Source organism: Delphinus delphis, chromosome 2 (assembly GCF_949987515.2).
Source record: "Delphinus delphis chromosome 2, mDelDel1.2, whole genome shotgun sequence".
NCBI lineage: Eukaryota > Metazoa > Chordata > Mammalia > Artiodactyla > Delphinidae > Delphinus > Delphinus delphis.
Genome location: NC_082684.1, coordinates 87,374,795 through 87,395,805, shown reverse-complemented (window position 1 = coordinate 87,395,805; position 21,011 = coordinate 87,374,795). Strand labels below are relative to the sequence as shown.

At 48.6% G+C, this 21,011-nt stretch overlaps 2 protein-coding genes across 3 annotated transcripts in view; both read left to right on the top strand.

Annotated features, from left to right (window-relative positions):
* FRMD5 (FERM domain containing 5) overlaps positions 1-21,011 on the top strand; it is a 340,793-nt gene that overhangs the window by 303,666 nt on the left and 16,116 nt on the right. For both annotated transcript variants that reach the window (XM_060005146.1, XM_060005145.1), the window contains exons 5-8: positions 3,081-3,178; positions 5,352-5,475; positions 8,441-8,528; positions 19,542-19,630. In XM_060005146.1, coding sequence (XP_059861129.1) covers positions 3,081-3,178; positions 5,352-5,475; positions 8,441-8,528; positions 19,542-19,630 — 399 coding nt within the window. The remainder of the gene's footprint in view (positions 1-3,080; positions 3,179-5,351; positions 5,476-8,440; positions 8,529-19,541; positions 19,631-21,011) is intronic.
* Positions 9,532-10,336, top strand: LOC132421174 (large ribosomal subunit protein eL39-like). Its single transcript, XM_060006392.1, has 2 exons — positions 9,532-9,589; positions 10,170-10,336. Exons 1-2 carry the CDS (start codon positions 9,532-9,534, stop codon positions 10,334-10,336), a joined length of 225 nt encoding a protein of 74 aa, XP_059862375.1.

Genomic DNA, 21,011 nt, shown 5'->3' with positions numbered 1-21,011 from the left:
GCAGCTCACCTGAGGCACCTGTCATGCACCTATCGTGGTTCTCACCGTGAGGAGGAGCATGTCCCCCTTGGAGCTCTAGAGGAGCCTTTTCAAACCCAGCAGCACCCATAACTGACTCTCACATGCTCCTCCCCGGGGTGGGGGGTGTTGTCCTCACCACCCCATTGAGGACCACTATCCAGAGCCTTTGAAATATCTCCTTCAGTCCCGTACGTGCAGCCCCTGAATTTTGGACACAGACAAGCAGAGAGGTGTGGGAGGAGTGATGCATGAACTCAGGCCCCGGGAGTGATCTGTAAGTAAGAGGCCAAAGGCTTGCTGCTACATCCTGCCAAAGCCGGTGGAAGGTGGGAGTTGAAGCAGTGAGAGGCAGAGAAGCGCTGCCCCCTTCCTTCCACACACCTGTGGCATTTCTTCGTGGGAAGCAGAGTGAAGAGAAGCTTGATCTGGTAGATCCAACTTAAAAAATGACTACTCATTGCACGATGTATTTTTCCTTCAGTTTTCCTTGGGACCGAGTGGGAGTGGTTGGGATAAGAAGGGGAGTTCTTGTTAACTTCCAGACCACAGTAGTCACCTTCCCTTTGGTTTGAGGAGGGCAGTCCATCCTGATGTGGTTAGAAGGATGCTTGCGAATTTTCTTAGGACAGTGCTTCATAAATTTTAATCTATGTACAGATCACCTGGGGATCTTGTTAAAATGATTCAGTAGGTCTCAGATTGGCCTAATTCTCCATTTCCAACAAGCTCCCAGATGCTGCTGATACCCCTGTCGTGTGGGCCACACTTTGAATAGCAAAGCTTTAGGAGAAAAGAAGGTTTGACTGCTCCTTCGTTTCTATGTAATGACTTGAATCACCAAGCCCCGAGCTCTCAGAGTCACGTGATGGCGCCCCTCCTCACCCCAGAAGTTGTGCTGTCATTGGTCCTCTTTCTTTTGAGCATTTTCACATGATCAAGTGGGCATGGAATCCTCTGTTTTATTCTTCAGCCTGAAAACAGAAGCAATAGAAACACCTCTAGTTGTCCAGGGAGTGCCCAATGTCTTTTTGGTTCAGACTGATGGAATTTAAGGGAATTTTACCATATTCCCATTACTCCTGTGAGGATGCTGTAGTTATCTATGGCTGTTTAACAAAATGCCACAAAACTTCACTGAAAAGTATTTCTCATCTCTGAGTGTCTGTGGGTCAGGAATTCAGGAGCGGCTTAGCTGGGTGCTTCTGGCTCAGGGTCTCTCCTGGGGTTGCAGCCAAGCGGTTGGCTGGGCCTGTGGTCATCTGAAGCCTTGACCGGAGGATTCACTTCCAAGATGGTGTACTCACACGGTTGTTGGCAGAAAGCTTCAGTTCCTTGCTAGCTGTTGGCAAAACGCCTCAGTTCCTCACCATGGACCTTTCTATAGGGCTGCTTAAGTGTCCTCAAGCAGAGTGAGTGATCCAAGAGAAGGAGAGTGCAAGGAGGAAGCTGCAGGGACACTATGACCTAGTCTCAGATGTCAGACACTAACTACCACTCCTGCTGTAGTCTGCTTGTTAGAAGCAAGCCACTCAGTCTAACCCACCCTCAAATGGAGTGAATTAAGCTCTACCTCTGGAAATGAGGAGTATCAAGGAATTTGTGAACTTTTTTTTTTTTAACCATGCCACGCGGCTTGTGGGATCTTAGTTCCCCAGCCAGGGATTGAACCCACGACCTCAGCAGTGAAAGTGCAGAGTCCTAACCACTGGACCTCCAGGGAATTCCCTGTGGACATATTTTTAAACCACCACAGATGCCCCCTGCCAAGGACCCACTGTGGTAGGTGACTCACTTAAGGGTGTGATACCCCTGGCCTCTGCTCTTCTCAGGGCACCTGTGAGGTTATGAACATCAGAGACCCCGCTCCTTGTAAAGACCTTTCAGAATGGAACGTCAACAGTTCCATTCCATGGCAACAGAGTCCACCCAATTACTTGTGAAACTACAAAGCAGTTATAGTGCAAAGAGGGTAGAATAACACAGTGATGAAGAGCCAACCTCAGTCCTGAATTTGAATCCTGGTTCTGCCACTTACCAGTTATGTGCGCATGAGAAGATCACTTAAGCCTCAGTTTATCTTAAAAAAGGGAGATAATAACAATATATATCTCAAAGTGGTATGCGAAAATTAGGTGAGATGCTGATGTCAAGTGTGTAAGTCCTGGACTGGGAAACAGTAAGTGCTCAATACACATCAGCTACTATTAGCTGTTCTTGATAGCCTGCTTCCACCTGAGGTGAGAGCTTCCTACGGTTGAGGAAATATTAGCCACAAGTTTCTGCATTTCCTTCACCGTGCCTCTCCTTCACCTTATTCAAATTCTGAGAGGTCTGGTTGACCTCTGCCCATAATGAGGGCCATTCCACGTATGGACAGATTGACTTGGCAAGCCGAGGCAGAACCCTCGCTGGGGCTAGTTCCTTCACCACCTCTCTGCTTCTTAAGAGGCAACGTCAGCAAGGAGAGAGGCCCCATCAGCCCCTCTCTTATGACACAGGTTTCTTTCTCGGCACTGAATTGAGCAGGGCCAGCTCCTTCCAACTCCCAGCACTGGGGGACGATGCTTTTAACCAGGAAGTGCCATTTTTGTTTTGGTTTTTTTTTTTTTTTGCGCTACGCGGGCCTCTCACTGTTGTGGCCTCTCCCGTTGCGGAGCACCGGCCCCGGACGCGCAGGCTCAGCGGCCATGGCTCACGGGCCCAGCCGCTCCGCGGCACGTGGGATCTTCCCGGACGGGGCGCGAACCCGTGTCCCCTGCATTGGCAGGCGGACTCTCAACCGCTGCACCACCAGGGAAGCCCGCCATTTCTGTTTTGAGCTACAGAAGGAAACTGACAGGTTGTTTTGAATTGAACTTCAAAATCAGTTCAGGGCAAAGTGCTTGAAAGAGCCTTCAGGGAAATGAAAACTGTTATTTGTTCTGTGGTATGTTTTGAGATTTTTGTTTTAATGTAGTAAAAGTGTCCCGACAGAGATTTTGATAGGCTTATATTACATATTTATGTCTTTAAAGCAATCAAAGAAATCCTTTATCGTTCATTTTCTGTTTTCTCTCCAGGTATTTAGTCTTCCTGCAGATCAAAAGGGATCTGTACCACGGCCGCCTCCTCTGTAAAACATCAGATGCTGCCTTGTTAGCAGCTTATATCCTTCAAGGTAATGACTTTTGACAGGATAAATTTGCCTTTCATGCTAAGTACTGATTACATTATTTCAGTTACTGCAGATGACTACTTCTTGGATATAAACAGTATCTAACTTGAAACAGAGCCCGAGTTAAAAGACTTTGCCTGGACTCCCTAGACCCAGGAAGCTCTGACCACGCAACCTTAAATCGTTTGTACCTCAAGTCTTTCTGGCAGCCCCTTCAGACTCTGTTCGGGGGGGGGGGTGACTTTCCTTGCACCCTTGGTCGATAAAGTTATCGAGACTCTGGAGAGTAATCCAAATCAGCTTTTTCTTGTCTTTTTATTCAAATCTCAAAGATGTGAAGCACCTTGGAATTCTGGTATCTGTTTCAGAGACCTTTCCATTCAGAGTGCTCTAAGTTAAAAATGTTTCCAAGTAACAAACCCATTTTCTAACATGCAAAGAAGGCAGAGTTGGGGTTGTACTCAGCCAATACCCAGGCTGGCGATTTTTGCGAAACAGTGGGAAAGGTACGTACTCTTCGTATGTGATCCTTTCTCCTTTCGTGAAATGCAGGGGACTTCTGAGTATTCTAAGTTCGTAGACTTCTCTTAGTCCTTTGGCCTGAAGCTGTCACTGGGTTATTTTGGACCATAGCACTAAAACCATGAAGTTTCTATCAAAGAATCTGAATTCATAATCAGAAATCTGTGAACTCCAGGAAGCTACTTTGTGAACAGAACCTAAAAAAAATGCTTGCCAACAAGAAACTAAAGTTCTTCCGGCAAAAAAAAATATCACAGCTGCGTTAAGAATGTAAAAGTCAGCCTATTGCAACTTTGACTTCTGAGACTCCTGTTTTTAAAAACCTCCTAAGCCTGAAGTCTAGAAGGTACTTGCCAACTTTAAGGTACCCAAAGATACTCCTTTCATTTTTTAAAGGAAAACCTGGTCCCATCTAAGTGAAATTTTAAACTCTAGTTTTACCCTGACAACCATATTGAAATTTTCTTTTTTTTTTTTAATTTAAAGAAGTTATTGATATCCAACATTGATGTTTCCCATTTGAAGCTTTCTAAGTAAAATCATAATAAATGACTCCATGGCTCAAGATCACTTCAGACTTTAAGCCCAGGGAAACCTTTAGTCTCTTGCTAAATGACAGAAATTCCCAAGTAGTCTGGAAGGCACGATGAGGAGACCTGTGCCACAGAACAATATTCAGTTGTGAAAAAAGGGCACATTTTCCTCTTAATATTTACTCCCCACTCAAGACTTCTCACCTGCACTGGTTGTGGTTCTCACTAGGGGAGGAGAAAAGACAACCACAAAGCAGCTGAACTTCTTAACATCCTTCCTCCTGACACACACACAGTGTTCCCTGTGGAATGCTGCATGTGGAGAAGCCTGGATTCTGACCTAGGAACACATCGTAGGGAGTAGCGTGGGCCCACTGGTCACCCCAGATCTGAGATCTCAGCAGCTTTGGGGATGAACTCTGTGAATCTGCAGGACGAGAAAGCCCCACCCCCTGCTGGGCACGGAGAAGTCAGCCTTAGGACCTGGTGCTCCTGAACTCAGCGGCACTTTCTGCTTATAGCCAGTCTTCCCACTCTGCAGCCCTCTCCAGGGGGCCTGGCACCTGTTCAGCCCTCAGTGAATATTTATTCAAATGTATTCACTGGATTTGATTTGATGGGGACTGAGAGTTGAGTTCTGAGTTTGGGTCACGGCTCATTCATCATTTTGCTGTGTCCCTGCTAACATCCTCAAAACGAGATTTAGTCTTTGGAGGTGGCTCAGGCCCAAAAGCTTCTGTCTTTCTGATCAAGCTCACAGTTTCCTGTGCTGCCACAAAGAGCATTGTTCTCAGGCTCTCTTCTGGGAGCCTGTGGGCCATGGTGCAGGCTTCTGCTCTTTTATTGCAAATTTACATGTGGTGACCTCAGAACGCAGGGTCAGCTCTACCTTCTCCACTTGGCCTTGATATCAACTCAGTGTGCACACCTGGGAGAACAAAGGTGGGCCTGCTCCTGAGGAACATGCCCTCTGCCCGACTCACAGCTGTGCTCGGGATCCACTGTTCTTTGCAACTGTGGTGCAGACTTTAGCTTTTGCTCTCTGTGTTCATCTCTTGTTGTTTTGCCAGTGATGATTTACCTATCTGCACAACTGTTTTCCTCTACTTTCCTTTTGCAAGCGGAGATTGGGGATTATGACCCAGGAAAACACCCTGAAGGCTACAGCTCCAAGTTCCAGTTTTTCCCTAAACATTCAGAGAAGCTGGAAAGGAAGATTGCTGAGATTCACAAAACAGAACTCAGGTGCGTGACACTCGGTTCAGGCCGGGCCACTGTCTCCCTCACAGCCTGAGCACACAGCTTCTGCACTGCATCCTCTGCTCCTGCAGACCCAGCCTCCCTGACTCTGGGATGTACCATTTTCAGTGATCCACTGACAGTACAACCTCAAGGCTCCCTCTGCAAGAACAGTGGTGTAGGCTGAGGCTCAAAGGCAAGAGAGAAGCTATATAGGTAAGGAAAATGGAGAAGGACTGGCCTCTGAAAGGTATTTGCTTCACTAAGATAAATGAAGAGACAGAGGGAAGAATCATGAACTGGGGAAAAGGAAAAGGAAAACGTAAACAGCAGAAGAGGGAAGAGAGGAGGGGTTAAGTGGGGATGTGAAAAATGGGCAAGCCTCCGACCTTGGTCCGTGACAGTGACAGGTGGCTCCTGGATCAGTGGATGGGACCACACAGGGCTGGCCTGATTCATAGCTGGTGTGGGCACCTTGAGAGCACCTCCTTCAAGGGTGTGTCTTCAGCACTGCTTCCTCAACCCCACACCCCTGCACTGAGGGAAGGAGGGGAGAAGCAGCTGGAAGCAGGAGGCTCGTCCTCCTCAGATTCTCCTAGGTCACCCAGAATGTGCCACATCCCATAAAATAGCATCAATGCATCCTCTCACCCATATGAAATAGTGTTTTCTACAAAGGTTGGTTTTTTAAAAAGCAACAAGAGGGTGTTTAAGCTCTACTTTGTACGGCATACTGGAGCACAGATTCCCCAAACTGATAAACTAAGAAAAAATTTATATACAATACAGCATTGTAAAATAAAACCTGCTATCATATGAATACAGTGCAATTTAAAAAAAAAATCTTTTCAAATGTTTGTGTAACTACCTTTCTGGGGAAGGACAATGTCCAAGGGGTGGGAAAAAGATATTTCTAATGATAACATTAACCTTAAACTAGTTCCCACCTGATGCCCCCCGAAACAAAAAATCTTCACCTTCACTCAAAGATTTTACCAACAAATACGTCCCCAAAGCCTCTTTAGCCTTATAAACAGACCTCCTGCCCACTGTGTGTGGTTGGACTGGTCCCCACCCTCCAGAGGAATGGAGATACCTACCAGAGTTGGAATCCTAGCCGCCTCCCACCCCTCTCCCTGTGCAGGTGCTGCCCCAGCTCCTCCCATCACTCTTAGGGAATAGTGGCCCCTTGTGGTACAGGTCAGAATAAACACATCTGTGAGGGCTCCTGGCTCATTCAAAGGAGAGATCAAGGGTGTGCTGGGACAGCCGGGAGCCCCTGCCAGGAGGGTTTTAGGAGATGTCAGAGCAGTGGGGACAGTCCTCCAGAAACCTCATAGAAGTCAGGGGATCCCCCAGGAAATGATGCCCACGTTGAGGGTCCCAGAGGGTTGAGGGTGAATGCAGCCCTCCAGTCTCCACACAGGGAATAAGGAGGCTCCCTGGAAGGGGTAGCGGTGCTCAGCTGCCTCTGGTGCCCAGTCCTTTGCCTGCTGCGCCAGCATTTTCCAAACACCTTCCCTGTGTCTCAGGTGCGCTGGTGGGTGTAAACATCTGCATTCTACAAAATGCCTCCTTACACAGGTACTACTTACACAGGCTCAGCCTCATCTTCATAATGTAAAACTGTGTCTGTGTTTCCTTTCTCCAACTCTAACATGCGTTCCTTGAGGGCCCAGACTGCACTATAGTTTATGGTGTATTTCATACGGGGCAGCACAGAAGCTGCTGAGGTGCTGATTGATTGATGCGTCTCCAGAAAGACACTAGAGGGAATCTGGTCTGCTTCTCCCTCAGGCTGGCTTGTCTTCCTGCCCTGCCGTATTACTTGAGGCAAATGATGAACTTAGAAAGTTTCAGTCCTGCCCACCAGCCGTCAGAGTTGCTGACTTGACAAACTGCCCACACCTCCTCACACTGAAGCCAATCCCACATCTGTAGAAGGAGGTCAGCTTCCCAGGGCACTGGACCCTGAGAGAGCCTGTGGTGATCCTGCACTGGTTCTGTGTGGAGCCCATCCACGCCCCTGCTAAAGAGGCAGCCAGGAGGGGAGTGATGCTGAAGGCCCCTTCCTCAGATGGCTTGGTGCCAGCGCTGGTTTCTTCCTTTTTTCTGCTTGTTTCCTTTTCACAGTCATCACCCTGTGGGCAGACAGACCTATTGTGGAGTCTGGAGAGCTCAGCACTGTCTTCTGTTGCATCTCTTTACCCTCCATTCCTGTGTTCCCATTTGGTAAAGGAAGAGGGTTAGGCAGCAAGATATACAGGTCCCTTCTTTGTGTTTCAGTCTAGATCAGATGGCCTGCAGCCAGCCTACAGATGTATTTTTTTTCTGCCCCCATAGTACTTAAAACCGAAATGCCACATAAAATTCGGTATCTGTGAATTCTCTTTAAAAATCACACCTGGGCTTCCCTGGTGGCGCAGTGGTTGAGAGTCCGCCTGCCGATGCAGGGGACACGGGTTCGTGCCCCGGTCTGGGAAGATCCCACATGCCGCGGAGCGGCTGGGCCCGTGAGCCATGGCCGCTGAGCCTCTGCGTCTGGAGCCTGTGCTCTGCAACGGGAGAGGCCACAACAGTGAGAGGCCCACATACTGCAAAAAAAAAAAAAAAAAACACACCTAGCAATGATGGTGTGACTATAATCCAAGACTGCATTCCAAGACTATAGCTGAGGAGCAGCTGCCCTCATTAGACGGGGTGGCACTCCCAATTTGCCCTAGTCCCCACCACTCCCTATTGTATTACACTCAGCCCATGTCATTCATTATGTAGCCTGCCTCACTCTGAAGACTTCCAAGGTTTTGACCCTAGATAAGAGTCTCTGAAGTCGGTCCTAGGACGGAGCAGGGAGCACACTCTATGGAAAAATCGGAGTGTGAGACACCCTGACCACTTCCTAATTGAGTTTACCTCAGGGGAACCTATGGGAGCAGGAAATCCTGAAATCATCCCATTTTCTTTATTCCAGTGGCCAAACACCAGCAACATCAGAGCTGAACTTTTTAAGAAAAGCGCAGACGTTGGAGACATACGGAGTGGACCCTCACCCGTGTAAGGTAAGACCCGCCCCCATGGCTGGAGACTGCGCTGACCTTGCCCCCTCTAGGCAGGGGTCCCCGGTCCGTGGCCTGTTAGGGCCGCACAGCAGGAAGTGAGCGGCGGCGAGCGAGCGGAGCTTCATCTGCCGCTCCCCATCGCTCGCATTATGGCCTGAACCATCTTCCCCCCGCCCCCGTCCATGGAAAAATTGTCTTCCACAAAACTGGTCACTGGTGCCAAAAAGGTTGGGGACCGCTGCTCTAGAGGGTGACAGGCAGGGAGGGACCACGCGCCTGTGCCACCCGCCCCTTCAATATTGGGGTGATTGGCTTTTTTAGTGACAGACGCCAGAGAAAATGTCTCATTGTGAAAACTCCTCTGGATTCCACGCCGCATAATCTTGTGGCGCCACATCGATGTCAGAGTGTCCGAGGCAAAGTCCATCTAAATAACAAATTGGAAACCGGGGCCCCACTTTGGCAGCAGTGGGTAATTTGGTGGAAGTGAAGTGAAGAGAAGGGAATGATCAGAGGCTGCTCAGCGCACTGCCCACCCTTCCCTGACCCGTAATCTAGTTTCTTTCCAAGAGTGGGTTTTTATTGACTGCAGCGGCCTAAGTCACTGCGTGGAACTGCAGTGGAGTCACGTTTAATTCCCTTATGCGCGTGTGAGGGCGGGACAGGAACCAGCCAGGGAGGCTCTGCCCAGAGAGGAACCTCTGTGATTACTCACGTGAGTCTGGCATTTCAGAGACGAGCTCGGGCAGCCACTCGAGACTGTGGAAAGCAGTGGAGACCCGTGGCCTCTTCCTGTCTCTCTGTGGCCGGGTCCGTGCGCTTCAGCTCCTCATCCCAGCTGCTCTGACACTTCTGGTCTCTGCCTCAATTTCCCCAAATCTTTGCCTCTCTCTTTCCACTACTGGAGAGACCCCAGTATCACAAGTAAAACTGATTCTCAAACACTGACCTCTTCTTCCTAATAAGTGAGGGGCACCATAAGTTTCCCCAAAAAATTAATAGAATGGAAACCGAGGAACCCAGTGATGTGGAGGCAGAGGTGCGTTTCCCTTGGCCGCTTGGTGAGGAGATGGTGATGTTTTTGTTGCATAGGATTTAATGCCGAAACTTCAAATACGAACTTTGAGAGCATTCTGGCACTCAGAAACCTGGTCACCCTCCCAGCTCCACAGTTCCCTATCTACCAGCACAGCCTACTGAAGATAACCCCTGTGCTCTTGGGGGCCAGCACTGTCAGAAAACACATTCATGCCATTTTATACCAAAAAAAAAAAAAAAAGAAGACATACGGATATTTACAAATGAATTAGCAAAGCTTCCTGAATAATGCCTTGTGTACAACCGATGTAGTTTAACTTGCATAAATTCCTCAGATACTATCAGCAGGGGGCTGCAGAGGACTGACGGACAAGAGCTTTGGAGTCAGCTGGCCTTGGCTCCAGGGCCGGTCTCCTCCTTCCTGGGGACTTCAGAAACTTCTCTGAGCCTGGCTTTCCTCATCCGTGTTAAAGTCCTCAGCAGATACTCCGCACCTGTGCTCCCTGAACTGCTGAGTCACTTCAGGACCTGAAAAGACAACAGCTGCCTTCTCTTCTCCGCCATCCTATGTGCGGCTGGATTTGCTCCATGTCTTCTCACAAGGCTCACAAGTCTTGTCTTCTCACAAGACTTTCAGGATCAAGCAATTCCTGGCCAAGAAACAAAAGCAGAATCATCCCATTCCCCAATGGATTCGAATGAAAACTGGTAATAAAATGAGGTACAACTCCAAGAGAAGACATTGGAGAAGAACCACGCTGGGTCTGTAAGGAGCCTCGCATATGAAGTGGCACACATTTATGCTGTGTCAAGGTCACTTTCATCTTACCATATCACTTTGAGAACATCACTACCGTCTGACCAGCTGGGTGTGTTTTATTGGGGAAATTATTTTTCTCTTTGCGTGTTTCTGCACTAGTGCTTTGGTTTAGTAGTAAATATGTGAGACCTTTGGTTAGAAGGGAAAAAAAAAAAGACATAGCTGCCTAAAGATAGATATGGTCAACAGAAGATGCCAGGTCACCTCTGTATTTAACCCCACATCTGTCCAGTCCCCTTGTGGCCACACAGAGTGCCCACCTCTTCAGAGCTGGGTCCCTAGGCAGGGCTGTCACCTGATGGCACGTAGAGGTGGGCTGACAGTGAACCTGAGCATGACAACTGAGTGTAGCAGGGTGGGGATTCTCTGCTGTTGCCTATGGGGGTCTGGAAGCTACAGCGGCAGCCAGCTTGGTGTCCAGCCCAAATCCACATGCACCCTAGGACTGCGGGGGTCCTGGCTCAGGCCTGTCTTTTGACGAGTCTGTCCACCAACAGACACAGAGGTGAAGAGGCTACAGGAAGGAACCGGCTTTCACACCAGGCACTGCACAAGGCCCAATCCCATATATCATATCATTTCATCCCCACGGCACCCACTCCTAGAAGGAGAGAGGGAAGAGAGGTTTGTGGCACACCTTCCCTAGCAGGCCCACTGGAATCCTTTCACACTATTTTCTTCTCTAATCCTCCTGCCAGCACTGGGAGGTGGATATTATTCTTCCTGATTTACAGACAAGAAGATGAAGAAGATGAAGTTTCCAGGAGGCCACAGTGTACAAGGCCCTGAGTGGCAGAGCAAGAATATATGAACTAAGGTCACTTCCTGTTGCTGTGTATCTCTAAGGAGCAGAAGCCCCCAGGGGACTTCCTCTGGGGAGAAGGTGGGAGCAGTCATCTTGCTGGGATTCCACTTGTTCTTGGGCCCCGTACTACTTGCTCACCCAGGGCCACATCAGGGCCCTGCTGCAGACCCCGCGGCTCATCTCATTAGGCTCTGGCTCAGGATTCCCTCGGCCCTCCTGAGGAAGGAGAACAGTTTGGGAGCCTTTACTCTTGTCATTAAGTAGAGTCACTTTGGTGATAGGCTACCAAGCCCTCGCCTTAATGTTGCTACAAGGAGAGCCGAAATAAGCTGGAGTGCTTGGTGTAATAAATACTGATGATTTCTGTTAACAGAGAGGCAATTACTGGGGCCCTGGGAACCTGGGGCACACAGCCCTAGGGAGGACAGAAGAAGAGGAATCGTTTCGATAATTAAATGAGATCAGACCAACACTTCGGATGGGCTCTGTTCTCCTGGACTGATTAAGAAGCTGCTGTTCTTTCTGATGGTTTCTTTCTGCCCAGAGGGTCCTTGCCTGGCCCTGGGACTAGGAAGAGGGTATCCTACCCACTCTGGGTGGGACAGCCGGAGGGCTCCAGTAGCTAGCTGTCTTACACTAATACCCAAACTCTGAACTTGCACAAGCTGTCCTGAGCTCTCTGCCTTTCCCCTGACCCCCAGCTCCTGGCAGGAGCCCCTAGCAGACCAAGCCTACAGCTGCTGGATGAGGAGGATGGAGCAAACCACTGACAGCCCAGTGTTGCGTCTGCTCCCCGACCCTGACACCTCTCCAACCTCTCACCATCTTGTTCCTTCCAGGGGGCCTGGGACTGGTTGTTTGCCTTGGGTCTCCTGCAGGCCCAGACTGTGGCCTCCTGCCCTGTCAAGGATTTGAAGTGGTCAGACCCACCACATGAGCCCAGCCTTATCATGAATCATGAAGGTGCCATTTATTGAGAGCCTCCACATGCCAGCCACTTACACTATCTCATTTAACCTTTTTTTTTTTTTTTGGCCACGCCACATGGCACAGGGGATTTTGGTTCCCCGACCAGGGATCAAACCTGTGCCCCCTGCAGTGGAAGCATGGAGTCTTAACCACTGGACCACCAGGGAAGTCCCAATCTCATTTAATCTTTACAACAACACTGCCAAGAAGACATTCTTGGGCTTCCTTGGTAGCGCAGTGGTTAAGAATCCGCCTGCCAGAAGACCTAAATAGACATTTCTCCAAAGAAGACATACAGATTACCAACAAACACGTGAAAGGATGCTCAACATCACTAATCATTAGAGAAATGGAAATCAAAACTACAACGAGGTATCACCTCACACTGGTCAGAATGGTCATCATCAAAAAATCTACAGACAATAAATGCTGGAGAGGATGTGGAGAAAAGGGAACCCTCTTGCACTGTTGGTAGGAATGTAAATTGATACAGCCACTATGGAGAACAGTATGGAGGTTCCTTAAAAACCTAAAACTAGAACTGCCATACAACCCAGCAATCCCACTACTGGGCATATACCCTGAGAAAACCATAATTCAAAAAGAGGCATGTACCACAATGTTCATTGCAGCACTATTTACAATAGCCAGGACATGGAAGCAACCTAAGTGTCCATCGACAGATGAATGGATAAAGAAGATGTGGCACATATATACAATGGAATATTACTCGGCCATAAAAAGAAAGAAAATTGAGTTATTTGTAGTGAGGTGGATGGACCTAGAGTCTGTCATACAGAGTGAAGTAAATCAGAAAAACAAATACCGAATGCTGATACATATATATGGAATCTAAAAAAAAAAAGGGGTTATAAAGAACCTAGGGGCAGGACAGGAATAAAGACGCAGACGTAGAGAATGGACTTGAGGACACGGAGCGGGGGAAGGGTAAGCTCAGATGAAGTGAGAGAGTGGCATGGACATATATACACTACCAAATGTAAAATAGATAGCTAGTGGGAAGCAGCCACATAGCACAGGGAGATCAGCTCCGTACTGTGTGACCACCTAGATGAGTAGGATAGGGAGGGTGGGAGGGAGATGCAAGAGGGAGGAGATATGGGGATATATGTATATGTATAGCTGATACACTTTGTTATAAAGCAGAAACTAACACACAATTGTAAAGCAATTATACTCCAATAAAGATGTTAAAAAGAAAAAGAATCAACAAAAAGTAAAAAAATAAATAAAAGATGTGGCACATGTATACAATGGAATACTACTCAGCCATAAAAAGAAACAAAATTGACTTATTTGTAGTGAGGTGGATAGACCTAGAGACTGTTGTACAGAGTGAAGTAAGTCAGAAAAACAAATACCGTATGCTAACACATACATATGGAATCTAAAAAAAAAAATGGTTCTGAAGAACCTAGGGGTAGGACAGGAATAAAGATGCAGACATAGAGAATGGACTTGAGGACATGGGGAAGGGGAAAGGGAAGATGGGACGAAGTGAGAGAGTAGCATTGACATATATACACTACCAAATGTAAAATAGATAGCTAGTGAGTAGCAGCCGCATAGCACAGGGAGATCAGCTCCGTACTTTGTGACCACCTAGAGGGGTGGGATAGGGAGGGTGGGAGGGAGATGCAAAAGGGAGAGGATATGGGGATATATGTACACATATACCTGATTCACTTTGTTATAAAGCAGCAACTAACACAACATTGTAAAGCAGTTATACTCCAATAAAGATGTTTAAAAAAAAAAAAGAAGAATCCGCCTGCCAATGCAGGGGACACAGGTTTGAGGCCTGGTCCAGGAAGATCCCACATGCCGCGGAGCAACTAAGCCCATGTGCCATAACCACTGAGCCTGTGCTCTAGAGCCCATGAGCCACAACTGCTGAGCCCGCATGCTACAACTACTGATGCCCGCGTGCCTAGAGCCCATGCTCCACAATAAGAGAAGTCACTGCAATGAGAAGCCCGTGCGCCGCAACGAAGAGTGGCCCCCACTCGCCGCCACTAGAGAAAGCCCACGCGCAGCAACGAAGACCCAATGCAGCCAAAAATAAATAAATAAAATAATAAATTTATTTTTAAAAAACGAAGACATTCTTGTCTTCTTTTTAAGATGAGAACACTGAGCTCTGAGGAACTAACTAACATGTCCAGTGTTAGAGGCAAGGATGATACTGGGACTCAAACTTGGAGCTGTGGAGTCTCAGTGCTGTGCTCTTTCAGTTATCATTCATGGTCTTCCATCTGGAGAGGTGGCATTTATTTAGGAACAAAGTGGGACTCACTGCCAGTTCTGATCAAGAGAGGACAAAAGACCTACGAGACTACTGAAATCATCATAGAAAAACGTAATGTAAATTCACCAAATGGCTTTATGTCTGTTTTGTATAGATAGACCCGGAGAAAATTGATTTCAGCAGGGTCTAGGTTAGGTCAACCACACAAATAAAATGATAGTGTCATTCCCTTGCTCTTAAAATAGGATCATTACTTTCATAATCCAGCTACCAAAGCTCCTCTCTAAATAAACCCGCTCCCCATCTTGACACATTGCCCTTGACCTCAGAGAAGCAGAACAAGAAGCATCAGTGATGACTTGCCCTCACCCTCAGGTGGGCCCCTCTTGGCTACACTGCGGGGAGTGTGTTAGGTTTACTGCCAAAATGAAGAACTAAAGCCACTTAAGTGGCAAGTTTCTGCCCAGATTTCCATTTCTGAGCTGTCACGGGTTGATGCCAAGCCTCTTCCAGGGTGCCTGCCTCCTCCTCCTCATTTCCACTCTGGTTTCTTGTGGCTGTGTTTCAGTGTATTAAAACTGGGTGGTTTTCATGGTTGATTGAATGTGAAGGTCCCCAGCTATGAGCCCTTTCAGGAATGGGCACCACTGTCTGGAAGAGCATATGGAATCTTCTTCTCTCAGGTTTTTTAAGAATAATAGAGGCTTCATCCACCGAGACTGAATTAGTTTCAGTCGTGCTCCAGAGAGGGGATGGCTGACTTGAGAGGCATAACAACCAAGAATGCTGTGGTCCTGACTCAGACACATCCAGGATGTCCTCTGGGGAGCAGCAGACAGAAGCCTACTTCATTGTATCCAGAGGTAGATCTGGGCAAAGATGGCCAGATGTCCCTATTTCCAAGAACCAGTCAGTACTATGATTTCCAAAAATCCTTTTCTAGACAGAGTGATCCTCTTAGGGTGAACATTTGATGATGATGTATTGATGCAGGTCAAGTTTGATGGTGGGTTCCATATGAACATGAATGACTGTGCGAATCCATCCCCTCCTCAAGAAAAACACAGTGGCCTTGTCCTGGCAGTACATCACCTAGGCCATCTCCCTAAAATCGGATGGAAGTATCAACAGTATTTCTTGGAGTATGTATTATTGTCCTCATCTTACAGATGAGGAAACTGAGGTCCAGAGAAGCAAGTAGAACCAAGGCTGAAGCTTCTTCCACAAGGATGAAAAATGGAAAATAGATTTGTCACCTCACGACCATAGAAGCAAACTAAAGTCTTTTGAATGTTACCTGATGTAGAGCGGGCCTGGCGGTATCTGCTGTGGGGCTGTCAGGACCTGAGTTTTTATTCCACCTCCCAGATAATTAATGGCTCCGTCCTGGGGGTGCTGATTGCATTGGGATGGGCAGGGGACAGGGAGGAAAGATAGAATCCAGCTTGATAAGATGGAAGAGCTGAGGAGCAGCTTACTGCCACCTGTGTCACTTCTCTCCTCATCCTCATTTCCTTCTCTTTCTGTCACATAACTTGTCCTTCCACATACAAATCCAAAGGGCAGGCTCACAAGGAGAATGGCCTGTTAGATGAAAGAAACTGGGAAACTTGTGGCTGCCTGTTTGTGTTTTCACGCTGGTCCACGCTCCTTTTTTTTTTTTCGGGTGTGCTGTGCAGCTTGGGGGATCCTAGTTCCCAGCCAGGGATTGAACCTGAGCCCTCAGCAGTGAAAGCAAGTGTGGCATCCCAACCACTGGACCAGCAGGGAACTCCCTGATGCTGGTCCAGATGTGAGGTTTCTTGTTGTAATTCCAATCCCATGCCTCACGTGCCAGAGACGAGTAGCAAACATCCAAGCTGCCCGCACTGTGGATGCCCACGTGCCAGGGCCTTGCAGCTTCATTTGCAACTGTTGCATTGGAAGCAGTTTGGATAATTGCTCTCTTCAAATGGGAGGATGGATTGGGATTGCACAAGGTGCTATTATTACTTATTGGGATAATAAGTAATACTTATTGGCCTCTAATAGGGATTTACTCCCAGTTTGTTCCCTGTTCCAAATCAGCCAGTCTGGTCAGGAGAGACTGTTCCCCTCTAACTCCAATACCTGCCTTCACTTGGAGGCCGGCCCTGTGGTGTCCGGGTGGTGCAGATGGCCAGCACCACCCAGTTCATGGGAGGACCTGCCCTTCCCTTTGCTCTGGCCAGAGACAGGCCTGTCACTGCGATGACTCTCACAGATGTCCTTCCCCTCCTGCCCACTTCACTTTTCCCCCGGACCCCCAATGTATCATCCACATCCCCCTTCTCCATGGTCCCTAACAATGAGTAACTTCTCCCTTTCTACCTCAACTTCCCACACCCTCTTTTCCTAAATAGCAAAATTTAAATCCATCAGCATCAGGAAAAATAGTAAAATGTTAGGCTTTTTTAAAAGAGATTCTGTATTGAGTTCAATAAACTCAGCTAATCAGTAGCAGCTATAATATTATTAACAACAACACAACCATTAGCATGTATTGGGTGCTTACTGAACACAGCCTAAGAGGCAGATGATATCATCAACCCTGACTTGACAGCGAGGGGCCTGAAACACAGGGCAACGAAGGGACCTGGCTGAGGCCAAACGGGCGGTGAGTGCAGAGCCAGGACCTGGGCCGACTGACCCAGAGCCCGTGGTTCTGGCGCAGGTGCTCTTCTACCGTTGCCCACAGGGGCCTGGAGTGCGAGACCTGGAGGGAGGCCTTCCCTGCCCACTTCGCTGCTTCCCGTCCCTCCTCTACCATCCACAATCCATCCACAAGCCTCTGCAGGCCCTGCCCTTCCTTTCCAACCTTCCGCCTGTTCTTCCTTCTGGGCCTGTCCTTCAGCGAGCAGCAGAAGACACCTTCCCCCCCTGCCCCACTGTGCCCTCCCCTCGTTCTGCTCACGTGTGGGCTTCCCCCCCACTGCCGGCAGACACACTGGTCCCTCTGGCCCCCACCTCACTGCCTCACACATTCTCCTGATAAATGTCTGCTGCAGGCCTGTTCTCTGAGTACAAATAAGGTAAGGCCTCCACCCTCGAGTCTCTGTCCAAACCCGCAGTTGTAGGCCTTGCTCAGGTCCTGCCTGCACAGTGAGCTGAAGGCCTCCCAGTGCCCACCCTCCAACCCTGTGTGCAGAGCCCTCCCTCACCCACCGCCGCACCCCCCCGCCCAGGCCAGCCTGCCCAGTTAGTGCCGGTGGCCCCTGTGAGGGACAGTGTTTGTGTGCAGTGCTGGCGCTCAGCTGTTAGCACCCACCACCAAGCCCTGATGACAGGCAGGGGGAAGCCCAGCCCCGTGGCTTCAAAGTATCTCCATTCAGGTTATTTTTAAACAGCATTTTGCTGTGCCCATGGGTTGAATGACACTGTGCTTGCAGCCAAGTGTTGGGGTCACGACAAACCCTGAGGAAAGGACAGTAACAACTATGCATTAATTCAAGTGTCTGCAAAATATATATTTAGTTTATTCCCTGGGCCCAGATGCTAACACCTGTAATCCTGACTCTAAGAGATAGCTTTAAGGCAAAACTGCACTTTTCCTTGAGGCAAGGCTCATGAGGCCCTGCAGAGGCCCCACTGTTCTTAGGACTGATTAGGCTGAAGATCTGTGCCAGGGAGGCAAAGCCTGAAGGCAGGAGAGACTAGGAGAGCCTGACAGCCACGGCCCACACTTGCACCCATCACACCAGGGGCCTGGCCCCGACCCCATGGCACTATCTGAGCTGTGGCCCAGACAACTGGCCTGTATGCCCATTTGATCAGCAGCCTGGCATAATTTTCTGGCCACCTGAACACACACCCTGACAGAGCAGAGTCTCACCTGTGGCCGCTATCAGGTGAGAGAATGTAATCGTCACCCAGCTTTCTGTGCCCCATCCCAGGCTAGAAAAGACCTGAGCCTCCTGGAGCTCATTTCCCACGTGATGGAACCAGGACCTACAGCTTCTGCACCTTCTCCCCTCTTTGCCCAGTAGAACCTTAAGCCTTGTGTTTACCAACTGATAGTGACAGCTGACCAGGAGGCCTCTTTGTTGGTTCAGGCACCACAGGGCTGGCGATATCTGTTCCACTTGGCCAGTTGCTTCTTATATTTTCTTCAGCTAAACTTTCCTGAGGGAGCCCAGTGTGTCAGGCCATCATGATAATGATAACTGCTATTCTCTCTCTCACTCACACAGAACAGCTTTCTCGAAATATAATTCACACATCAAAAAAATCCATCCTTTTCAAAGTGTGCAATTCGATGGTTTTTAGTCCATTAACAGAATTGTGAAACTTGTGAAACAATCACCACTATCTAATTTTAGAACATCTTCATCACCTTCAAAAATAAACCCTGTGCCTATTAGCTGTCACTCCCTATCTCCTCTTCCCCACAGCCCCTGGCAACCAGTAGTATACTTTTTGTCTCTCTGGATTTTCCTGTTCTGGATATTTCATATAAATGCAAGCATACAACATGTGATCTTTTGTAACTGGCTTCTTTCACTTAGCATAATGTTTTCAAGGTTCATTTGTGTTGTTACAGGTATCAGTACTTCATTCCTTTTTACTGCTGAATAATATTCCATTGTGTGGATGTACCACATTTTGTTTATTCACTTATCAGCTGATGGACATTTGGATTATTTCCACTTTGCAGCTGGTATGAATAATCCTGCTATGAACATTCATGCACAAGTTTCTGTGTGAACATAATTTTCAATTCTCTTGGGTACATACCTAGGAGTGGAATTGCTGGGTCATGGTAACTCTACGTTTAACAATCTGAAGAACTTCCAAACTGCTTTCCAAAGTGACTGCACCATTTTACAATCCCACCAGCAATGTGTGAGGGTTTGCGGTTCTCTTTGGATATTCACCACAGCTTTCTAAGATTGGTATTATAATCTACAACTTACAGTTAAGGCCACCGAGGCTCAGAAAAGGTAAGTAACTTGGCTATTACTTCCAAATGCCAGGCTCTTCCCTCTGTGACCAATGGCCAAGTATTAACCCTGTATCCCCAGTGAACAACTGTGTTTCTCACCCTTTTACCTCTATGCCTGCATCACCCTGATGAGAAATCTTTATGTGTTACAGGATGTGTCAGGAAATGCTGCATTTCTGGCCTTCACTCCTTTTGGGTTTGTTGTTCTGCAAGGAAACAAGAGGGTCCACTTCATTAAATGGTGAGTATCTTTATTTCCAAAACAGGCTTTTTATACCTCACCAACTGGGGAGGGCTGTGATTCCCATGTCCTATGTCTGTGATTGGGCGAGTTCTGGTTCTGAGCCCTCTCCAAAGCCTTGCATCCATAATGGTAACTGATGAAGGTAGTGGTCTCTTCTAGGGATCCTATGCTTCCACAGGGGTGTTCCTGAGAGCCAACAGCCTCTCCAGAGAGAGAAAGGGTATGGAAAGTTGGTTTCTGGGTAGGATGAGACGTCTAGAGCTGGAGCCAATGTTAGGGAAGCAAAGTTCCCATGAGTCCTTGGGACTGTCCCCTGCTGAGGACCATAGCATCTGCAGGGATATTTACTCCTTACCCACTCTCCTAACGAAGGAGGGCTTGCAATGACCCCTGGGGCAGATATAAGTTACCCTGTTGCTCTGGCAAAACACCCTCCTCGGACCAAACCCCACGGTGGCCCTGCCTGCAGGAGCACAGATGCTGCTCTGTCTCCCGTCCCTCTTCAGGGCTTAGGTGTCCTCAGCCTCCAAGAGTCACATCCCCACTCTTTCTTCCCTCCCCTGCTTCTCCCGCTCCCAGTTCTAGCAGGCAAGAGCCACTGCTGCAGCCACAGCTGCTCGGAACTGCTTCATGTCCGCCCACCTGTTGGGGTCTGTTCTGCTGCGTGGCTCTGTGAGCTGATGCAGCAGACTCTGGTTTGTTGATGGACGTTTGGCTCTCCTAGAGACCCGTTTTCTGGCCCACGCAAACATCTTGCAGCCTCATGTTGTATATTTTACTAAGCCCCTGTGATCTCTGAACCTTCCTGGGCCTTAGACTGCCAAGTCTAAGCTGGCCAGCTCCTCTCAGGGGCTTGAACAGGTGTCTTTCCTTGGCCCAGCAGAGCTCAGCCAGGGAAGCCTGCTCCTGTCTTGTTTCCTCCACCTTCTCAAGAAGAGCTAGCGGGGAACCTGATGACAGAGCTGCTCCCTGGTGAGCTTTCTGCTGGGGATGCTGCAGGCCAGCTCTCCTGCGACATCCTCTTCAGCTCCCCTGTTATCTTGTGGACAGACACCCCCTTTCCAACCCTTGTGGCTCTTGTGAAGCTTGGCGACATGATCAACCACAGTGCTTGTGAAACTGCTCCCCAGACATGCCCGGCCAGGCCCCATTCCCCAGAAAACCCTTCCCAGGGCGGCCTGCTGCACTGGGCTAACAGGTGTGCTCCCCAACACGCCCATTTGCTACCCCTTCTCAAGCTGGCCCACTCACTGCACTTCTTGGGTGAAGATGGTGAGGGTTTGGGGTCTTCTGTTGAACAAGATACTTTTCAGAAAAAGACAGTGAACAGGGTCAGGCCACCGCTCTCCCAGGGAGGAGCACTTGCTCTTTGGAGACC